Genomic DNA, 20817 nt, shown 5'->3' with positions numbered 1-20817 from the left:
CTCTCCAATTTTTGCAACAAATCTGTATTCAACAGATGAACCAAAAACTTGTCAGCTACTGAAAGAAAACACCTCCAACCATCTGACCTAGTTCTATGCTTGCAATATTTATACTCTAGCCCCTCTCCCCTAACTCAAAAAGCTGTGTAATTTATTATATAAAAATTCTGAATCATCGATTTAAAATCAGTACTTCTCCAGAGTAAAAGATCTACGCTTCTCAGCCCATCATTGTAGCTGAGAACATTTATATTAATTTTCAACCTGAAAGGCCCTTCTGAACATTCTCTAAAGCTATATGCCACTTACCACGTGAGTGGCAAAACTGGACTTTTATGAGGCTTGGTCGGTATCTTGTGCAAAGATGTTTCAAGCTGATGATCATCAGAGGATGAAAGGCCATCAACCGGAAAAGTTAACAGTTTCTCACTCCACAGATACTGCCAGCCCTCTCTCATATTTGCCGCATTTTAAAATTTCAGATTCTCAGCATGTACAGTATTTTGCTTTTTTAAGAAGACTTCATTCTATCCAAGGCAATGAAGTCTTCCAGGGAGGTATTACCTCCCCCTCTGCTTGACATGGCTGGCAATGCCATCCTTCTTCACAACTTCCTTTGGTCCAACTGCATGGCATTTGCCTTGTACACGCCCAGTCCTTTGTTTCACAACACAGTGTAATGCAGTTAGCACATCATTACAATGTTTTGCTCTCCCAGTGCAATAAGGTTACATCTTAAGTTTATATCCAAAGATACGATCTTGAAAATTTAAGCATAATCTGAAGACAGCAGTGGACAATTGACTAATAATTAATCGAGTTAGAGGTTGTGGCCTGTCCATCACCTGCTTTTCACTGATGCGGAATGAAGAACTGACCATATTAAGCAGACTAAAACTAATAGCAAATTTACATGAGTTATAATTACAAAGAAGGAAAACAAAAGTGATTCCGAGATTGACGTGCGCAATATATTAAATTATCGTAAAAATGAAAATATCATTCAATCTTTGAATATAGCAATGGTGTTCATTTCTGTTCAACTCTTTCCCTGTGGCACACGGAAACTGACAGGTGATAAATAACTGAATGTCCCGGATCAGTTGTAAAGGTATATTCCAGGATTTCTTGACAGTTCAGATCAAAGCAGTCATTTCTGACAAGACATGAAGTTGCATTAATCAGTTTTCGCGTTCTGATGGTGTGAGCATATTTTTGGCTGTTGTAGATTTTTTAGCTTTATAACACATCACTTCTATATTAAATAGTATGGCTTGAAACAGGCTCTATTTAATGTTTAAAGACATGAGGGAATGTCTTCTCTAATTAACTTGCGTATATGTAATGTCTTTCTTACGGGATGTTAGGTGTCTGAGAGAGAAAACCTGTGGAGATGAAACGAGCGTTCATTCATTGTTTTTTTTTAACAAAATAGCAACAGATCTTTAATATTATTGATGAAAGCACATTTAACACTTGAAATATTCTGGTCTATCTAGTTTCATATGGAAAAGAGAGAATGCAGAAAGGTTTATGGTGCGAAGTATGGCATGGATCCACAGAGGTAGATAGATTCTTGATAAGCAAGCGGGTGAAAGGTGATTGGGCGTAGGCAGGAAAGTGAAGTTGAGGCCACAATCAGATCAACCCCGATCTCATTAAATGGCAGAACAGACTTGAAGAGCCGAGTGGCCTACTTCTCCTTCTCTTCTCTTTCTCCCCCACCCCCCAACTCTACCGCTTACTTTGCATGTTTGTGCCATGTAACTTTCTTCTCTCTTCTCCCACCCCCCACTCCCTCAGTTGTGAAAACAGATACTTGTCACCGCTTAGAACTTTTCTTTTTTTTAAATAAATTTAGAATACCCAATTCATTTTTTTCCAATTAAGGGGCAATTTAGCATGGCCAATCCACCTACCCTGCACATCTTTTGGGTTGTGGGGGCGAAACCCATGCAAACATGGGGAGAATGTGCAAACTCCACACGGACAGTGACCCAGAGCCGGGATCGAACCTGGGACCTCGGCGCCATGAGGCCGCAGTGCTAACCCACTGTGCTGCCCTTACATAACTTTTCTAATCTTTTTCCTTGGGTGAACAATGCCAACCTTCCAGTTAAAGCACCTGATGGGAGATGTGAATCTCTAAACAATAGCCATGCGCCTTGGCAACTCTTGTCTCATACGCATTGTTTGTCATAGCCCTGTATTTAGTAAGGGCCTGAGGGTATTGCCACCCTTGTGGCATTAGATAGAGTGCATCAAGTAGCAGTTCTCCGCAGCAGTTGGCAGAAAGCTTTGCGGTCTGTTTTCCATGCTGGTTAACATGTAGAATAATCAACTGTTCTCTCTTTCTTGCGCTCGCCCATCCACCTGCCTCCCGTCAGTACTCCAATTATGTGACCCTGCTTGGTAATTTGGATGAGAATTTGCACCTGACACCTCTCTAACAATTAGATGTTAGGACAATCCTTTTGTTCTTAAAGTGGAATATATGTATTGAAAATGGAAAATGAAATAATTGTACACTACTTTGCAATGTACACTTTACAGGAGCTTCAAATGTGTTGTAACCAGTGGGAATAATTCTTGAATAGTATTTTACGACCAAAAATCTTTAGTTGCTCTCTAATGAACTCAGCAGGCATACTTGAATAGTGCAGCAAACACACTATACTTTGACCATTGTGCTCCCTCCTTAGATTGAACTTTATTTACCCATTTGAGACTAGGGATGGGATTTTTTGGCTATTCACGCTGACAGGAGCTTATGGTCCCGCCAACGGCACAGTTCCACCGCGGGTTTCGCAGCGACAAGGGGGCGTTCATCAGCAAACCCCATTGACAGCGGCAGGACCAGAAGATCCTGCCATCGGCCGCTGGTGAGCCGTCCTCCACTGCTGCATAACAGCCATGGAGAGGGTGGGAAATCCCGCCAAAGAATTGAGTCATCAGTTTTTCGTATTCTTTTGTGGGATGGACATTGATGACTAGCATTTGTTGCCTATCCTTGATTACCATTTCAGAGGACTGTTAAGAGTAAACCACAGTGCTGTGGGTCTGGAGTCACATGATCAGGTACGGTTGGCAGATTTCCTTCCCTAAAGGACAGTAGTGAGCCAGATGGTGATGTCTACAGTTCACATTATTAGGCTAGACTTGTATTCCAGATTTTTAATAACTGAATTTAAATTCCGTGGTGGGATTTGAACCCCGGTCCCCAGAGCTTAACCCGGCTTCTTAGTCCAACGACATTACAAATATGCCACTATCTTCTCATAGTGTCCCAGTGTTCTTGTTATTTTGCTGCCTGAATCTAATGGAAAACTGGGCTAAATGTAATATTCTGCCAATAAAGTGATTGGATTTCCAGATCATCCTATTTATCATAGATTTCTTTCCTCCTTACCTCTCAGGATCCTATAAACTAGGTATAATTTTGACTTTTAATTTTCAATTATTTTAAAATTCCATGTTCTTTCTACAATTGTTTTATGCTTAGATCTTGGACTTTGGGTTGGCTCGTCATACTGATGATGAGATGACTGGATATGTAGCCACTAGATGGTACAGAGCTCCAGAGATCATGCTAAATTGGATGCATTACAATCAAACAGGTGAGGTGCATCGACAATGTGATAGACAATTCAGTTTCTACTTTTTTTTAAATCTTAGCAATAAATGTTTATATTAGCTGACATTTTTGATCCTGGCATGGGGAAAGATGTTTAAATTTTTCAGTTGTACATATTTTAAGTTGTTGCACATAGTCTCCTACTTCTACATTATGGGAAACCACTGTATTTTGTTTTCCCTCTGCCAACTAACATTCCTTTGACTACTGCATTGGGATAAGCAGTTAGGCAACCCCGAGGCTTGGGTTAGTCATTTTTGTTTTTGTAAATGTTTTCTATTTTCGTCCCGACCAGTGCGTGTTTGCACAGGTACCTGCTGTAATAGTTTTTGAGTTTTTTAAAATACAACTGACCAAGTTGTAGCACTGCAAACCTAATGAAGGTGGACCTTGGGAGTCTTGCTTTGCAAGATGTTGGACACATTTTATACACACAAAATATTTTGATTTGTTCTCCGCACCCTTTTTATTGATGGATTATGCTGACTGCTCATGTTCTTGGTAAAGTGGTTTTTCCATCTTCTGTGCTCTGGTTTGATTTTATGTAGATAAAAAAAATTACAAATCTCCATTGCATCCAAGTGTTTTCCTTTGATGTCCTGTGCCAAAGCAAAAAAAGTGAGCTTCAAGTTTTCTAGTTGCCAGAATCATGTCATTAACTTGAGAAATTAGAGCTAGCACACTTGGGTTACAGCATTGCTTTCATAATTTGAATTTTTAGTGTAAGTGAATTAAAGCCAGGGGATTGCTAAATTCCCAAAGTGTAATGTTCTATTTTGTATTGTTTGAAGTTACATTTGTAGTTACATTTGTACACCTGGAATTTAGTGAAACAATTTATTGTGCACCTGTTCAAGATGCGACTTTATGATGAAAGCCAAGAAATAATTTAATCTTGCGTTTTCATTTCTACCAGATTTCTTTGCAATAATACTATCTAAGCAGAACCTTTTAATTATCCTAAACATGATGCTTTTATTCAGAAACTTGTTTCAACTCAATTGTACAGATTTCTGCAAGTTGCTATCTGTTTATTTAAATGAAGTCATTATTTTGCATTCTCAGTCTTCTAGAAGCTGCTCTGTTTTGTAACCTGCTAGCCCATGTCTCTTCAATGGTGATTAGTCTGGAAATCTATATGAATTTGAGGTTCAAACTTTTCACATAGGCACAGAGCAACCATGGAAGAGATAGGCATTTTAAACCAGCTGTTTTGTATAGGCAGGTTCAGAGCATTTTTTGTAAAAGTCTGTTTTGCAAATTTTATTTTAGTGGAGAGCCCAGGCTGATATTAGAGGTTTTTAAAGGAACAATTTGCCTTCATTTTTAAATTGGTAATGAATCCTTCATGTTCTTTTTTCTGTGGCTTTTTGAATGTTGAAGTTCCTTCGTTCCCACTTTATTGATTTGCTACCCACGTATTCAGTTATGATTTATTGTTTAAATTCTATGAAATTTGATTCAACCTGATTTGTGAATAAAGAAATTTGCGATGTCTTGGACGGAAATGTAGTAGATACAGTAATTTTGTGTATTTAGTGCACATCAGTCGCAAACCAGATGTCCCCATTAAGATGGAGAACTGTATTTTAAAACTTTTAAGAAAAGACCAGTCATTAACTGGGAGCATTTGCAAGCAGATGCAACTGATTTCAAAGCTGTCAACTTTTGAAAATTAACTGCAGTATAGCAATTGGCATTCTGAGAACTCTAATGTTGGTTTAATTGAAATCAACACTGCTATTATTGATAGTTTACACACTATAGAATTTTTCTAAAAATTTAGAACATAGAACATACAATGCGGAAGGTGGCCATTCAGCCCATTGAGCCTGCACCAACCCACTTAAGCCCTCACTTCCACCGTAACCCAATAACCCCATCTAACCTTTTTGGTCACCAAGGGCAATTTATCATGGCCAATCCACCTAACCTGCACGTCTTTGGACTGTGGGAGGAAACCGGAACACCCGGAGGAAACCCACGCAGACACTGGGAGAACGTGCAGTCTCCGCACAAATCCAGCGGGGAATCGAACGTGGGACCTGGCGCTGTGAAGCCACAGTGCTATCCACTTGTGCTACCGTGCTGCCCAATTTAATTATAATACACTTCAACTGGTTTTGAAAAAATTCTTTTTTATTTGTACAAGTAAATGATAATTTTAGGTGTTGTAATTTTTTTTTCATTCTTAAATAGTCCATGCAGGATTAAATTAAAATACTAATTGATATCTATCTTTTCTATTTTCAGTTGATATTTGGTCTGTTGGCTGCATTATGGCAGAACTACTGACAGGAAAGACTCTATTTCCAGGCACAGACCGTATCCTTGAATGCTTTTATAAAAATATGTCTTAGCAGCACTTTTTTTTGTTTGAAATGGGAAAAAATGTTCACTAAAATAGTAACTTCACCTCAATCTAAACGCCATTACATTCATTGAATTTGTTAATTAACTTCTCTTAAGCTATCTCCTTGTTGGATTCACATCAACTTGAATCAAAAATCCTTTCACGGTTTTCCCAGATTTCACTATTTTCATGAGTTTATTCAATGCAATGTTCCTTTTCAAAATGGGTACCTTGGGAACTAAGCTTCTTGCTGCTTTCTTGTTAATGATTTGCATATAACTACTTAATTCTGAAAATTACTTTGAAGTAATTAGCATTTTCATTTCAAAATATACTTTTACAAAACTGTAATACCTTGTCAAAAGGTTCAAAATACTTTTTGGTGGTCATTATGGAGAACCATCTGCCTGGCTTTTCTATTTTATCTCCACTTAATCCAGAGCTCAGTCACCTTCGTCCTATTCTACAGAGAATGCTGCATTCCGAGGAATCTGGTTTTTGCCGACCTACATTGACTCACCAGTTCACAATAAATTGACCTAAGATCTCCATCCTTGATTTCTCATTCTTCTTTCCTTGCTTTACAATCTCCTGTAAACCTACATTTCCCCCCACCCACATTTATCTGATTCTTGGCCACCACCTTTCCCCACCTTCAGATCTGATTCTAGGCCACCACCTTTCTCCACCTTCAGAAGGCTCCCTAAGACCTGTCTTATTGCGCTCTGGTTATGTCCCCAATTTTCTTCAGCCCTACTTCTCTTCATGTCCTATCACAATCTGGTTTAAAGGATCTAGAATGTTTTGTCAAAGGTAATGTGAATGCTAATCTGGCAAATATATATTCCCTTGAATTTGGTGAACAAATATTTTTCCAGCTTTAGTCAGCAAGCTGTTCGTTCAAAAAAAATATGGTAATGCCTTCAACTTGTGTTAAAAATCCTATACATATTGGCAAACATGAACTGGTTAACTCTTAATTCAAAATAATTATTACATTTGTAAATAATTGCCATTTTTAGACTTGGTGGTTTTCAAAACTAACATTTTGCAGCACCAGTTCAAAATGCTATATTAAATTACTGAGTACTATATTCCAATACTTTCAACAAAATGAAATAGTCATTTTTGAGGATGTGCTTTTGTATCTTTTGACAAATTGTCTGACAAGTTACTAATTGCATTCTTGCCTTTTAGTTCAGTTTATCCTGAAATACACTAACTTGAGCTAAGACCAAACATTTGTAAAAGCTTTGAGCAAAGCAAAATGTGGAAAACTGGTTAGTTAACCATTTTTACATGCCTAACTTTGAAGTTTGCAAATGTTTAAGCATAAACAGTTAACATCCTGGCACACTGCTTGTCAGAGTTTACTATTATATCACTACACTGAGGGCTATTCTACTAAAATATGCCTAAAAACGGAGTTGCTTCATCCCACAAATAGGATTGGTTCTCCTTGGTTAGAAGATCCTTCCAGTCATCAAATCACATAATTTCTTTTGGTTTAATGGTATTCCCAGCTCTTTCTTTTGGCTTTTATCTTCTAACATAATGTTTCCCTTTACCAGTCTCTCATAACCAGCCAGTTTTTCAGATGGAAATTGTTTTTCTCCTTCCAGTAATTGTGCAGAACCCAACTAGGTCAGATTTTGAGATTGCAACTAAGTTTGCTTTGTGATCGTTTCAGCAACCTATGTTCTGATATTGTTTCCAAACAAAACTATTTACCTTTCCAAACTTTGTTCTTGGCTCTGACCCTGCCAACTACACACTGATTGACATAAGTCAAAAACAGTATCAATTATTTTCATTATGACTGCATTTTGCCAAAAATGTAAGTGACTTCAGTTCCAACTTCTGTCAACATAAATATTTCAGAGATTACTTATCCATGGTATAGGAATGAATATTATGTTCCCTTTATGATTTTAAATAACCCCATATAATATCATTTTTGATGTTTTGTACTTTAATTTATTTACAAAATTATTGTCCTGATCAATCTGCTGGTACATACCTTTTTGTGATGAACATTCCCATACATCGGCAGAATTGTTTTTAGCAGATAGTCTTTCATCCTAGGATATATATTTAACAGTGATTTTGTTTTAGTGGATTATTGAATTGAATAACCTATGGATTGTCACTGCTGTTATATATGCATTGTTCTATAATTACATTTATCTTGCCTTTTACAGTGATTCCCTAACTTATGAGTAATACATTTTTGAGCTGTGCACATTTTCTGTTGATTGCTAACTTTTGTGCCAGATCTGTGTAAGATAATTTGAAAATTTAATTCAATCATAAAATTGTTCAATGGTTTGTTAACACTCTATGCATGGATTAATGCTTTGTTACTGTGGAATGTTTTGCAATTAACTTATTTTTTCAATGCTTACATTCTCTCCTGCTTCAGTTATTTTGCTTAGAAGGAAGACCACAGCTGTGACCTCAACTGTGCATGTCACTTAATTGGTTGTAGGGAAGTGAACCCAGCACTTGAGGTTTCTTGAAATCTGCATGAACCATAGTTTCATGTATTTACTCTCATTCTTTGTGTTTTGTCTTTACTAACCCTAATCCTGCTCAGACAAACATTTTAATTACTTGTTGGACCTCTTAAAGCTTGTCACAAGAAAATTTAACTGGGTTACCTTTGCATGCAGTCTTAACCAAGCTTACACACTGAATATTGCAGAGGAGCCAAATTTAAGTTTAAAACTTCCTTATGATGTAAGGATTTGACTTTTGACATAATGCTATAGAGTGTATGTCAGTTGAAAAGACCAATACCTATAGTTATTAAATACATTTATAAAGATGGTAAGTAGTGTAAATAATTTGATTCCAAAGACCTTGCAGAGATTCCTGATAACTTAGTGAGTAACAGCACCAAAGCACTCAGCTGTTCAGACGCAGTTTCCAAAGTCAATTCTTGGTCTGTGCTGATAACTGTTGTAGAGTGGCATGTTGGGTACTTCGCCTGTTGAAAACAATCCAGAAACTGCTAGAAAATTAGTTTGCAGGGGGAGTGGTTGAGGAAAAGACCAGAGTGCTTCTGAATCCATTAATGATTAAAAAGCATGTCAAAATTTCCTCACTTAATAAACAAACATTTGAGTGATATACTGGGTGATATCAGTGCCAATGGACTTGTATACCAACATTTGAGTAAACGTCTCCGGAAAGGAGCAGCATTTATGGCATTTATTCTAACACTTAATTGATGCTGAATCTGACCATTTTCACCTTAAGTAAATTTGGATTTTTAAAATAAATATTAGAAACCGTAAACCATAAAATGACACTAATAGCATTGCAAGTGTTTGAATTTCTTTAATATCAATGACATACGATTAGAATTACTGTGCATTTCAAATGCTGATTTTAAAATGTAAAACTTCTGAAAATTGATGTGGAACTTCCTGTGACAAATCTTTTGCTTTCACTCTGCTTTTATGTTTAGTGAAAATTTGGATTGAATTCCTGAATTGGCTGTTTCACCAGAATGCTCTTTCGATCTCTCTTGCTGGAGTACATGAATTTTAAAAAATTGATTGGCTTCAAATAGCCATAGAAAATATACTGTACTTTCGGGAATTCTGAAATTTATTTTTTTGTAGATCATTGTATTGACATTTGGAGAATACTTAAATGTCATTGAATGAATTGTTCTGGAATCAATAGACTGCACTGGGATGTATGGGAGTGCAAAGCTTAAACATTTTATTGTTCAGAAATTTATTTCAGTTGGAGCATCAAAAGATGAAATGAAGTGTGTTTACCTTAAATCCTGTATAGTCTCATTTGAGATTCTGAATTTCAAGTGCCATGAATTTCCACCAAGCCACTAGATTAGGCATCATAAATGGAAAATGTTAATGATTGCTATCTAGTCCCTTCTAGTGGTTGGTTTTAACATTTCACTGCCGTCCTGGTTGTGATGCATGGAGTAGAAGGGTCCCTGGATAGTAGGTGAATGAAATGGAGAAAACTAAAGAATGAAGTAAAATGTGTGTCTGAATAGGGTATTTTTATTTTGGCAGTGGTTTAGAGTTGTATCGGTAATATAACAATTTTTTGTATCTTGCAAATGTAACAAAGTTACATAAGCAAAGCTAAAACAAAAGTTTACAAATTTAAAGCATTGAAAGAATCATGAAATTCTATGCCTAAAAGTTGCACATTTCTCGGTTTTCCACTCATCAGTTCAGCATGTCTTCATTTGTTCTGAAGTGGTTTCAGTGTTTAAATTGTGTAAACTTTATTCAAAAGAAAAATAATCAGGAGAGCCTTTGGAGAGACTAGACTGAAAAATGTAATAATTGTTTGTTTTACATGTAGCAGTACTGCTGATAAACAATACCGGAAATTTGCAGTCAGGCTAAAATAGCCGAAACTAAATTTCTATATTTTAAATTCTTTAGTGAAGTAGTCACATAAAATCATGAGAATAAGTATTGCTCGAGTTGAATTGTGTTGCTGAGTAAAATAGATTTTCTCTTACTGTCTCAATCATTAGTACATTTTATGAAGCCACAATCTTCAGATCTTCAGAAGTTAACTGAAGCCTTTCATCATTTATGTTCACTTATGGCTCAAGATTCCTCTGAACTCCATTATCGTTACAACTCTAAAATGCATTGGCCGTTTTTGTTATAACCTCTCCCCTATGTTTTCCTTTATGTTACAATGTTAGATATTGATCAGTTGAAGCTAATAATGCAGCTCGTCGGAACACCAGGGCCAGAACTTTTGATGAAAATATCATCTGATTCTGTGAGTTTGTATTGCCTGTACTTTCCACTGATAGTTATTGACCGTTCTAGTAAGTAATTTGCAACACTGCAGATTAAAGCACATATTTACCAACATTAATTGGCACGGTTTGGTTATCTATTAGAAATGCTCTTATCATTGCTGTGGTGATTTTGGTTAATACACAAATAGTAATGTCGGTAATGTTTTATCCTAATCCATAATGAGCCTAAAATAACACAAGTACCTCAGTTTATATGATTTTAAAGGTTTTTAAGTGTGAGGTTTGACAACATTTAAATATTGAATATTTGTAGCTTGCTTATTTTAAGTACGCTAAATTAAAACACAGTAACATCAATTTGGTACTAACCAATCTAACCCTGTAGCATGCTGTGTCATTGATCATGGCCTTCCCCCTCCTCTGCATGTTTGTGCCTTTCCTTTTCCATTGAATCTTGCTATCTTTTTCTAACGTGACAACCAGCGACATACAAATTTCAGTACAATGGTTGTTGAAAGTTGTTGAAAACTTTTTCAAATCATTTGAATACCCTTTGAAAATTGGATAAACGCCTTGACCTGGGCGTTTAAGATATTAACCAGCTTCAGCAGATCATGAGATTGACAGGAACCCCTCCTGCATCCTTAATTAACAGGATGCCCAGCCACGAGGTGAGACAGACAGGCTGCCAATGAGCTCCTCGTAGGGAAGACTTCAATGTTTTTCTGTATATTTGGATCAGTGGACCACTTAACTGATGGTGTCAATTTTCCAGTTACCTTAGCTGCCAGCTCATTTGTTTAGGATAAATTGTCTTCAGTTTCCTTGGTTTTTTTTTTTGCATGGGCAAAATACAAAATTGAACTAATGAGTAAAATTTCAGTGTAACAACTGGGTCAACATATCCATATAGAGTTTCTATGATCTGTGTAGTGTTCTGATAAACTAATGTTTCTTTGAAATGTATCACATAGAAAACCTACTTCTAAGTCAGGACAATTATATGGATGAATCATCTTTAAATGAAAACGGCAAGCAATAATTTTGAGGCATTTTGGGTGTTTCAGATTCCTACATTTATTTCTGTAGTCTTGGGAACACGGGTAGTTATTCTCTCATTTTTCAGATAATTTGTGTTACATTACAGCCTTTTGGAGTGGAGGCTTTTTTGTGGACTTCAATTGTTTCACATGCTAATTTATTTATTTTTTACAACCAAAGAACCTAGCTTTAATAAAATGGGCTGTCACTTTCACATTTTTCTTGGGCAATGAGAAGGTTTCCCGAAATTGAGGGGAGTAAATTTCTAAAATAGTGTGAAGCAGTTTATTATATAGATCACTGTAATCCCATTTAAATGTACAGTGCTTACAGGCAACCTATGGTGTCAAAATGTTTAAAATGTTACTGATTCCTTTGAAGATGGGAGGTTTTGTGATTACTAAAGCCAGGCTCTGCTAACTACACAAGACTAATCCAATTACCATTGTTCAAAAGCTCATGGAAAGCATGATTAATGTCACTGTGAAAAATGAAATTATTGTCTATGATGAACCATAATGATGAATGGTTTCTTTCTGTCCCAGCACATTAGAAGGTTAAAAGTCAATTATGCTCTTAATCCCTACTGTGCAGAAGGAGGCCATTCGGTCCATTGAGTGCGCCGACCCTCTGAAAGAGCACATTCACATAGGCCCAATCTCCCACCCTATCCTTGTAACCCCACGTAGGGACAATTTAGCATATCCAATCCACCTAACCTGCACATCTTTGGACTGTGGGAGGAAACTGGAGCACCCGAAGGAAACCCACACAGACAAAACACATGTAGACACGGGAAGAATGTGCAAACTCCACACAGACAGTCACCCGAGGTCGAAATCGGACCTGGGTCCCTGGTGCTGTGATGCAGCAGTGCTAACCACTGTGCCACCATGGTGAATGAAGCACCCCGATATACGTGCAGTTAGCAATCCTTTGAATTAAGAAAAACTGATTTAAATTTCCCTTATGCTGTTAAAAGTTTTGACCAGTATTTCTCCGGTTTAATTTTTTTCTGCAATCATCTGTTTAAAAACCTTTAGGAATAGAACAGAAATTCTTTCATGTCGAAAGATGAGCAAGGTGCACTGACTTTGTACTACATCAAATTTATTTCAAGATACAGAACTGATTAAGGGAATTACCATTTTATTTGTCCATCAAGCCTGTCTCCACATCTCATGATGATTTGAGCGTCTGTTAAAAGTATTTAATTGGCTGAAAAGCATGTTGGGGTATCCTGAGGTTATGAAAGGTGCTATATCATCTGGGACACCAAGTATTACCTGTAGTATCACTTCAATATAATACGTTCTCTGACCCAGTCAAAACGTGTCCTAAAACACTAAAACAAGAAGTACTACATTGTTGCATTTTCCACTTGATTTGCAATCTCAAATCCTGATTTGTCATTCTTTACAATCCAAAGTGCATGCAATACAGATATCAGCATAAGAGGTAGGCACAGGAGGTTTACTGAGTACCAGGTTAAGATTTTTAAAATTGGGCTTTCCAGCAGCTTTTATTTCTCTCCTTGGAACTTCTAGCTTGTCTGCAGTCATACACATTGAACCATTAAGTGAGCTAATGCAAATGATTTTTCAGTGTTGTCTTGTTTCCTTTTGAACCTTGAATTGAAAATTTTCCTTGTGCTTTACACCAAGTGATTAGTGGGTTAATTAGTTTTACCAATGATGCAAAATGATGAGTTAATGACTTCCTTAAAAGACTTCATTATCTCATTCAGTTTATAAGCATTTAATTCTGCAGAATACCCTTATCTGTCCTTGACTTGATCTGATGTTTGTTGGTGCAGACATCTGCTAGTGAAGAGAGTAATTTTCGAAGATTCGTAATCTTAATTTTAGTTCTGTTTCACTTTGCCGTTGATTATTTTGTTTAGTTTTATTCTGTGTCCAATGAAATTTTGATATTCAAAATTTACTGAAGTTTGTATCTATTCAGCAAAATTACTTGGTTCTGAACAAAGTAAGTGGGCTTTTGTGGTCAAACACAGGTATGTAAGAATTTTGAGCACATTGTCAAATGCCTTCAAATTGCTTATCAAAATAGAGCCTTGCAACAAATTGGACATGGTAAAATTATGTTTTGCGAATAATTAAAGTAAAAAACGTTACTTGTCTCAATTGAGTTTTTATTATTGTGTTGGAGGAAAACGTCAGGTTAAATAAATATTTTTTAAAAAGTTGACCAGAAAATAATATGCATCAGATAAATCTCACTATTGCCACTTTTGCAGAAATTTGACAACAAAAGTATTTCAAATCTTTGGTCCATGACCTGTATCATGACATGGTGGTTAGCACAATTGCTTCACAGCTCCAGGGTCCCAGGTTCGATTCCCGGCTTGGTTCACTGTCTGTGCGAAGTCTGCACGTTCTCCCCATGTGTGCGTGGGTTTCTTCCGGGTGCTCCGGTTTCCTCCCACAGTCCAAAGATGTGCAGGTTAGGTGGATTGGCTGTGCTAAATTGCCCGTAGTGTTCAAAATTAGTGTTGGGTGGGGTTACTGGGTTATGGGGATAGGGTGGAGATGTGGGCTTGGGTAGGGTGCTCTTTCAAAGAGCCGGTGCAGACTCGATGGGCCGAATGGCCTCCTTCTGCACTGTAAATTCTATGACAATGTCCAGTTAGGGGAGTGTTGTGGTTGTTTTCTTAAGGCTGCATTGCGGCATGTCTAATTTTATAGCTTACAAAAATCTTTTAAATGTTTGAACTTTATTTTTCTTGGATATTAGCTTGTGATATTACTTTTCAAATGATCTTTAAATTTATATTTCACTGATTCAACATAAGAACAACATTATGATTAGACTTGTAGCAAGATCCTTCTGATCTTTAAAATAGATTTTGTTGGATGATCATGAACTAAAATAGCTTCCCAAAATATAAATGCAACCTCGTTATGTCAAGAGTATGACACAGTAACTGGTAATTCAGCCCAATTGATCTATATTGTTGTTTATGCTTCATATGAGCTATAGTGTTCAGTATGCCTCAAGAAAATATCTAGGAAAAGTGATAACAGATTGGATTGAGAGGATACATTATCTCTGCTCCTTAATAGAAGATAAATAATCAATATAAACTATTTATGCAGGCTAGAAACTACATACAATCCTTACTGCATATGCCAAAGCAGAGCTTTGAAGATGTATTCATTGGAGCTAATCCTCAAGGTAATGCCATTTTTAATATGTGTATTCATTTCTATCTTTATAAATCCACTTAGCTTTCTATTCCTGCATCACAAAGTCTTCATTTATACTTATTAAGCATTTTGGCTATTTTGGACAGGTCAACATTTTCTTGCTGTATTGGTCTTTGTTCAATATGTTGGCTATTTTGGGCAAGTCATTGCCTCATGTCTAACAATATAATCATGTACAGTTTGATCCAGGAGTCACAGATTACTAAAAAAGGGGACCATAGGTAATTTTAAAAACAGTTTATTAAGAAGCAACAGTTTGGATATGATGCGCTAAATAGGCAGGAAGATATAACGACTCGTATAAGGAAAGAAAATTTATTGGTCCTGGTTTGGACAAACAGGCTGATGAAGCTGACCTCCGTCATTGGAGATGACAGTCTCTTCTCGGTTATCTTGAGCTGGCCAAAATGCTAGATCAGAGCCAGCATAGATCCACTTCGAAAAGCTCTTTGCTAACTGAAGTGCTTTATACCCACTATTGAGAACCCATTTCTATATCCTATTTTTGGGTTGTTTCATGTCAGTCGTTTACTTGGTTGCCTATTCACAGGGGGCAGATATTTAAGGTAATCACTCCAAAGCCCATGAAGCCCATCTTCTGGCTTATCGCTTATTAGGACATCCTGTTTAACCTTTACTCACAGTTGATTTGGGTATTGATCATGAGATCCAACCTTATTGGGTTTAGGAATATGTTTGTTTCAGAGCCTGCACCAGAATCATGTCTTCAGCAAAAATAACTTGTGCTGCCCTGTATTTGCCAGCCCAGGAGGGTGTTGTGGAATATCCTTCTTTCAGAGAGAGAACGAGCTGTGTCAATACTTTTTTGATGAAAGGTTTTAACAGCGATTTCTTACAATAACGAGCTTCCTGATTTTCCTCCTATCACAGCAAATCCTTTCTCAAAACTGGCATTGCCACATGGGTGTCATTCTTTCAAAAGTCTAAATCAGTAAAGGGATACAAATGACCCAAGCATCAAAACTTTTGTTTAATAAATATTTCTATAAACCCCCCCGTCCCCTCCCACACCCAAACCAATGATTTACACTTCAAATCATCTGTAGGATATCTGGGGCTAAGTTCCATTCTTAAAATTCATGGTTTTACAGTCCAGTGCTCAAAATGGACATATTATGCTAACACTGTGCCTGCTATAAGCAGGTGCAGACATTAGTGTATTTTTTTCTTAAGTAGTTGTTTTTGGCATTGAAGTAAGGGGATGAGAAGAGAGACAAAAGCATATATCTCTTTCACAATTGCTTTTTGTAACCTGCTAACTGTCAGTTAAATTTTTTGTGTTAATGTATGAAACTTTGTTAATGAATAAGAAACAAGTGGTTGTAATATTACAAAGAAAAGCCCTCATCAATTTTGTATTAACCATTTTTATTACCCCATGTAGCAGTTGACCTTTTGGAGAAAATGCTTGTGCTGGACACAGATACGAGGATCACAGCGGCACAAGCTTTGGCTCATTCATATTTCTCTCAGTATCATGACCCAGATGATGAACCTGAAGCAGATCCTTATGATCAGTCGTTTGAAAGTCGAGAGCTTGAAATAGAAGAATGGAAAAGTAAGTGAAGCTATTCTTCTTACTTGTGCAGTGATTCCAGAATTGTGCTCAAAGATCAAAGACTTTATGCAGTGCTGCCTCTAATATTGCTTTCCTGTCATCATTGCTCATCAGGCTGAGATAGCAAATTCACCACTAAAATGGGGAGATATGGTGGCTCTACTTTTGGATAGACTTGATGACACTCAATATTATAGTGGTGTTGAAAGCAGGGATACTGTGCAGCTTTGATTGACTGCACTCCGCTAATGCAAAATTGCCGTGTTCATCCAGAAATCTTTTGTACAGTTCAGCATAATTGTACACCACCTATATATTTAGCTGACTCATTTAATAGCATTAAAATGTAAAATTTGAATACTTAACTGTAGTACCTGTTGTCTTTTTGAATTTACAAATTACTTTAGTGCATGTTGACATATTCGAAAGAGGCTTGACGGTAATGTAAAATGTACTAAAACCTAATTTAAAATCTGCAACCAATCACAAGCTAAGCAACTATGGGATATTGGAAGATATTTTCTCTCATGATATAATACCAAGTTGCTGCATCCAAGGGATCTGAAATTCTGCATAAATGCAGAGATCGGAGGATTGATGGGGAGTTGCCTTTTACTAGGTTTCTAATCCAAAAACCTGATCTACAAATGTAGGTGAATGTTGTGCTATATTTTTAATTGTCCTTATAAAATTGCAAACTGTTTGCAATTTGCTTTCGGTTAATAGATTTCTAACCACATCAACAGGATGATTTTTTTTTTTACAAATGCCATTGTACATTTTTGTGTGTCAGATTTTTTGAGATTCTGCCAGATTTTTAATGTGATTGTATGATTTAGCAGGTGAGGTGTCAAACCCATTCACTTGCACAGTTAAAATCTGGCCCATTCTTAAAAAAAAATGTAACATTTGTTTTGACAGGCTGTATATTCAGATGGGATGAAATGCTGAAGTTGAAGTTTATGTCAAAAGCGATTTAATAAAAAAATTAAAAATTCTTTCACAGGGTGGTGCTGGCTAAGCCAACATTTATTGTTGTTCTGTAATTACCCTTGAAAACACTGAATAAAAGGGAAAAATCAGTGATAAAGACACTAAGGGAATTGTTTAAAGGATTAATAACACAAGCAGAAAGCAATTAAGTCCAGGTTTATTTATTACTGAAGGCAAAAACTGCCTCTTTTGTGTTTAGCATAGAACTGCAATCAACTAAGCACAATCCTACTTGTCCAAGCTGAGAGGCCATTATGAAGATTTATTAGTGATAGAATGATCAATTTGTAGTTTTGAATGGTACATGTACACCAGAACTGAGAACGGTCTCAGCAATTTGACCAATATTCAGGACATACAAGTTTATAGAAATGATTGAAGTTGCTGAATTCCTTGGGTGCTAATTTCATCTTCACTATAGTGGAGCATTTTTCAATCGATTCATGTGCAGCAAGGCTCTTCCATGGCAACTAAAAAAAAAACAATAATCCTTTGTGAAAAGTCACAATTGAGCCAAAAATCGCCCACTCAAAATTACTCATAATAAAATGTCTCGCCCCTTTCAAACCATTCTTAACTCTGCAAGTAAACCATAGACTTCACTGGGTACTGGGTTCCTTCATCCTCAATGTGATATTTTTCCAGCAAATCTATTTACATTCATCAGTGTGTACCTGTGTATATAACTGTACTTTATATGTGCAAAATAGTGTAAACATTGTTTAAATCTATGCTTTATGAGGGTGAGTTGTTGATCGGAGTGAATGTGTGATCTTTATGAAAGTGACTTTTCCAAAACCAGATTGAAGGAGTCCTTTGACTCAAATTGATGAGGACTGGTGTGCATTCCCTGTCTTGTGCCATGTATGATTCTGGGTTACTTTTCTTAATTGTAAAAAGAACTTGAGAAAAATAAAAGCAGTAAGAATTTCTATTATTGATCTGAGGAATACCCTTTGATTATGATAGAAATATGCAGCAATGGACACTTATAGTAGAAAATAATGACATTTATTTCCTCCTTTGCTTTTTGAGTGGAGCTTATTTGCAAGAACAAGATTGAATTTGTATTCATGTTTGGTACAAGTATTTCATCTTGTACCAAATCTGCCATGTAAAAGGCCTCATTTTCATTCAATATTTTTATTCACATAATAATACAAAGACCTTTTAAGATGTTGCTCTTTCATGTTCAGGATTAACCTATGAAGAAGTAATCAGCTTTGAGCCACCAGAGCTACAAGTCGAGAGTATGGACTTGGAGCCATGAAAACCTGACTTCTGTATTGAGATCTTTTAAATCGCATCACTGTGAGGACTTAACCAGTTCGACTGATGGTTCTTTCCAATATTATCAAGTGCCTATCGTGGTCTTGATGACAGATTGGTTGTGGGTGAGGGCAAAATAGAACTTTTATAACAATTCTTCTACATCCTGCATGTTTTGCTAAATCCTGGGCAATTGCCAGCTTTTTGTATATTGCCGTTATCATCCACTGTGAACTCTGTTTGCTAACTAAATCCCTTGCAAGCACTTGTATTCGAACTGGTAAACTTCTGTGTATTTGTATGCCTTATTTTCAAAGTTGCATACTATTTTAAATGTTCAATGACATGTACAAAAACCACCCAAACCTGAAAGAAATGCAGGCAGTAATTGTTACTTTTTTAAAAAGTACAAATGGGATGTACATTAATTTATAAATGTATTTGCTGTTTACAGCATAAAGGGGTGATTGTTTTTATTGTGATTTCATTTTTAAAACCTACTTGACTCTGTTCAGCAATACTACTACAAGCTAAAAGAACGAACACATGTCTTTGTTTATAAGATATTGGAACGGGAATGTTATAGCACAAATTCAAAGATTTAGGTAAATTTACTTATTTGTATTAAAATGCTTCACCACTCTTGTGTAAGGTTAAGTAGAATTATGAAAAATATTTTCCATACTGTAATAACTACTCCAGCTGTCCAATATACCTGTAGAGTTCTTTGTTGTAACTGTGACTTATCAGGTGTGACATTGTAGTAAGACCATACAATAAACTATTCTGAAATAAATTCAAATGCTTTTTCAAAAACTAGTAGCTGTTGTGCCTGGCAAATTGTGATGAGGTTTTCTGTAAACGGGGCAATCTAGCTTTGAATAAAAACATTAAAGATTGGATGGAACGGGAAACTGTTTTATAAGTTCTGAAACTCTGTTTTCATACTTGAATCTGAGTTTAATTATGGCAAATGACATTGATGACTTTTTTATATGGAAATAGTTCAAGTCGATTTTAGGCTTTACCAGCGTGTGTTTCCCATATTTCAAGATGACCCTTTTGAAACCAAAAACAGAGAAAACCGAAAAATAAGGGATGGTGGTCAAATAACATTCATTGACTTCTTAATTTGGATAAGCGGGTAGTTAAAATACTAACATCCCCTTTGAGTGAATGGTGGGGGGGAAACATTATCCTCGATGCCAATGTTCTTCAAACTATTTTCCCCAGGGCCCACTTTTGCCAACTTTGGGACCCACTTGATGGGTGGCACAGCCACGTTGGGCCAAAGGGCCTCTTTCTGTACTGTAAAACTCTGACTCTAAGAAAGCAGAGAGATATTCATCTGTAAAACTCTGACTCTAAGAAAGCAGAGAGATATTCATCTGTAAAACTCTGATTCTATGAAAACAGAGATACTCAAAGTGTAGAGGAGAGCCATGAGGTTGACTGTGTGAATTATGGAAAAAAAATAGTCATTTATCTGAAAAAGTCATTTTCAGCCAATGAAGTACAGTCACTGCCCTCCAACCTGGTATCTGGCTTCCCAAAAGCTCCATCCAGTGAGAGGGCCAAGAAAGAATGTGTATATGGAAGGCTTGCAGGAAAGGGGTCTGTGCTAACTTCGCTACAGAATTGGGGACTGAGTCTCTTGGTTGGTGATCCTGAAAAGCTGCTCAATTTAACATTAGTTGATTGAAAGACTTCAGTTCTGTGAAGAATCGGTTCATTGGTGATGATCAGATATCCTTTTAGTCAGCAGTTTTGTCCGTGTGATGGCTCCAAATTACAACTAACCACCTGGCTTGCTGTTAAGAAGTCTGTCAGTCCACCAATCCACTCTGCTTCTTGCTCCTGGGCCATGCATTCTCGTGTATCCCCTGTCACAAAAGCTATTTTCATGGCACTCTCTGTTCGCCATTCTATTGATGCTACCCGGTAGATGGG

General features: G+C 36.7%; 1 protein-coding gene across 5 annotated transcripts in view; it reads left to right on the top strand.

Moving 5' to 3' along the window:
* LOC140393835 (mitogen-activated protein kinase 14) overlaps window positions 1–19683 on the top strand; it is a 73288-nt gene extending 53605 nt beyond the window's left edge. For 3 of the 5 annotated variants that reach the window (XM_072480346.1, XM_072480348.1, XM_072480350.1), the window contains 6 exons: window positions 3503–3617; window positions 5888–5959; window positions 10693–10772; window positions 14916–14994; window positions 16432–16605; window positions 18795–19683. In XM_072480346.1, coding sequence (XP_072336447.1) covers window positions 3503–3617; window positions 5888–5959; window positions 10693–10772; window positions 14916–14994; window positions 16432–16605; window positions 18795–18868 — 594 coding nt within the window. In that variant the 3' untranslated portion in view covers window positions 18869–19683. Of the gene's footprint in view, window positions 1–3502; window positions 3618–5887; window positions 5960–10692; window positions 10773–11346; window positions 11427–14915; window positions 14995–16431; window positions 16606–18794 lie in introns of all 5 variants that reach the window. The other 2 variants (XM_072480347.1, XM_072480349.1) reach the window with 1 other exon arrangement.
* Window positions 19684–20817: the final 1134 nt, after the last annotated feature.

Source organism: Scyliorhinus torazame, chromosome 17 (assembly GCF_047496885.1).
Source record: "Scyliorhinus torazame isolate Kashiwa2021f chromosome 17, sScyTor2.1, whole genome shotgun sequence".
In the NCBI taxonomy this organism is placed as follows: Eukaryota; Metazoa; Chordata; class Chondrichthyes; order Carcharhiniformes; family Scyliorhinidae; genus Scyliorhinus; species Scyliorhinus torazame.
This window is presented reverse-complemented; position numbering and strand designations above follow the sequence as displayed.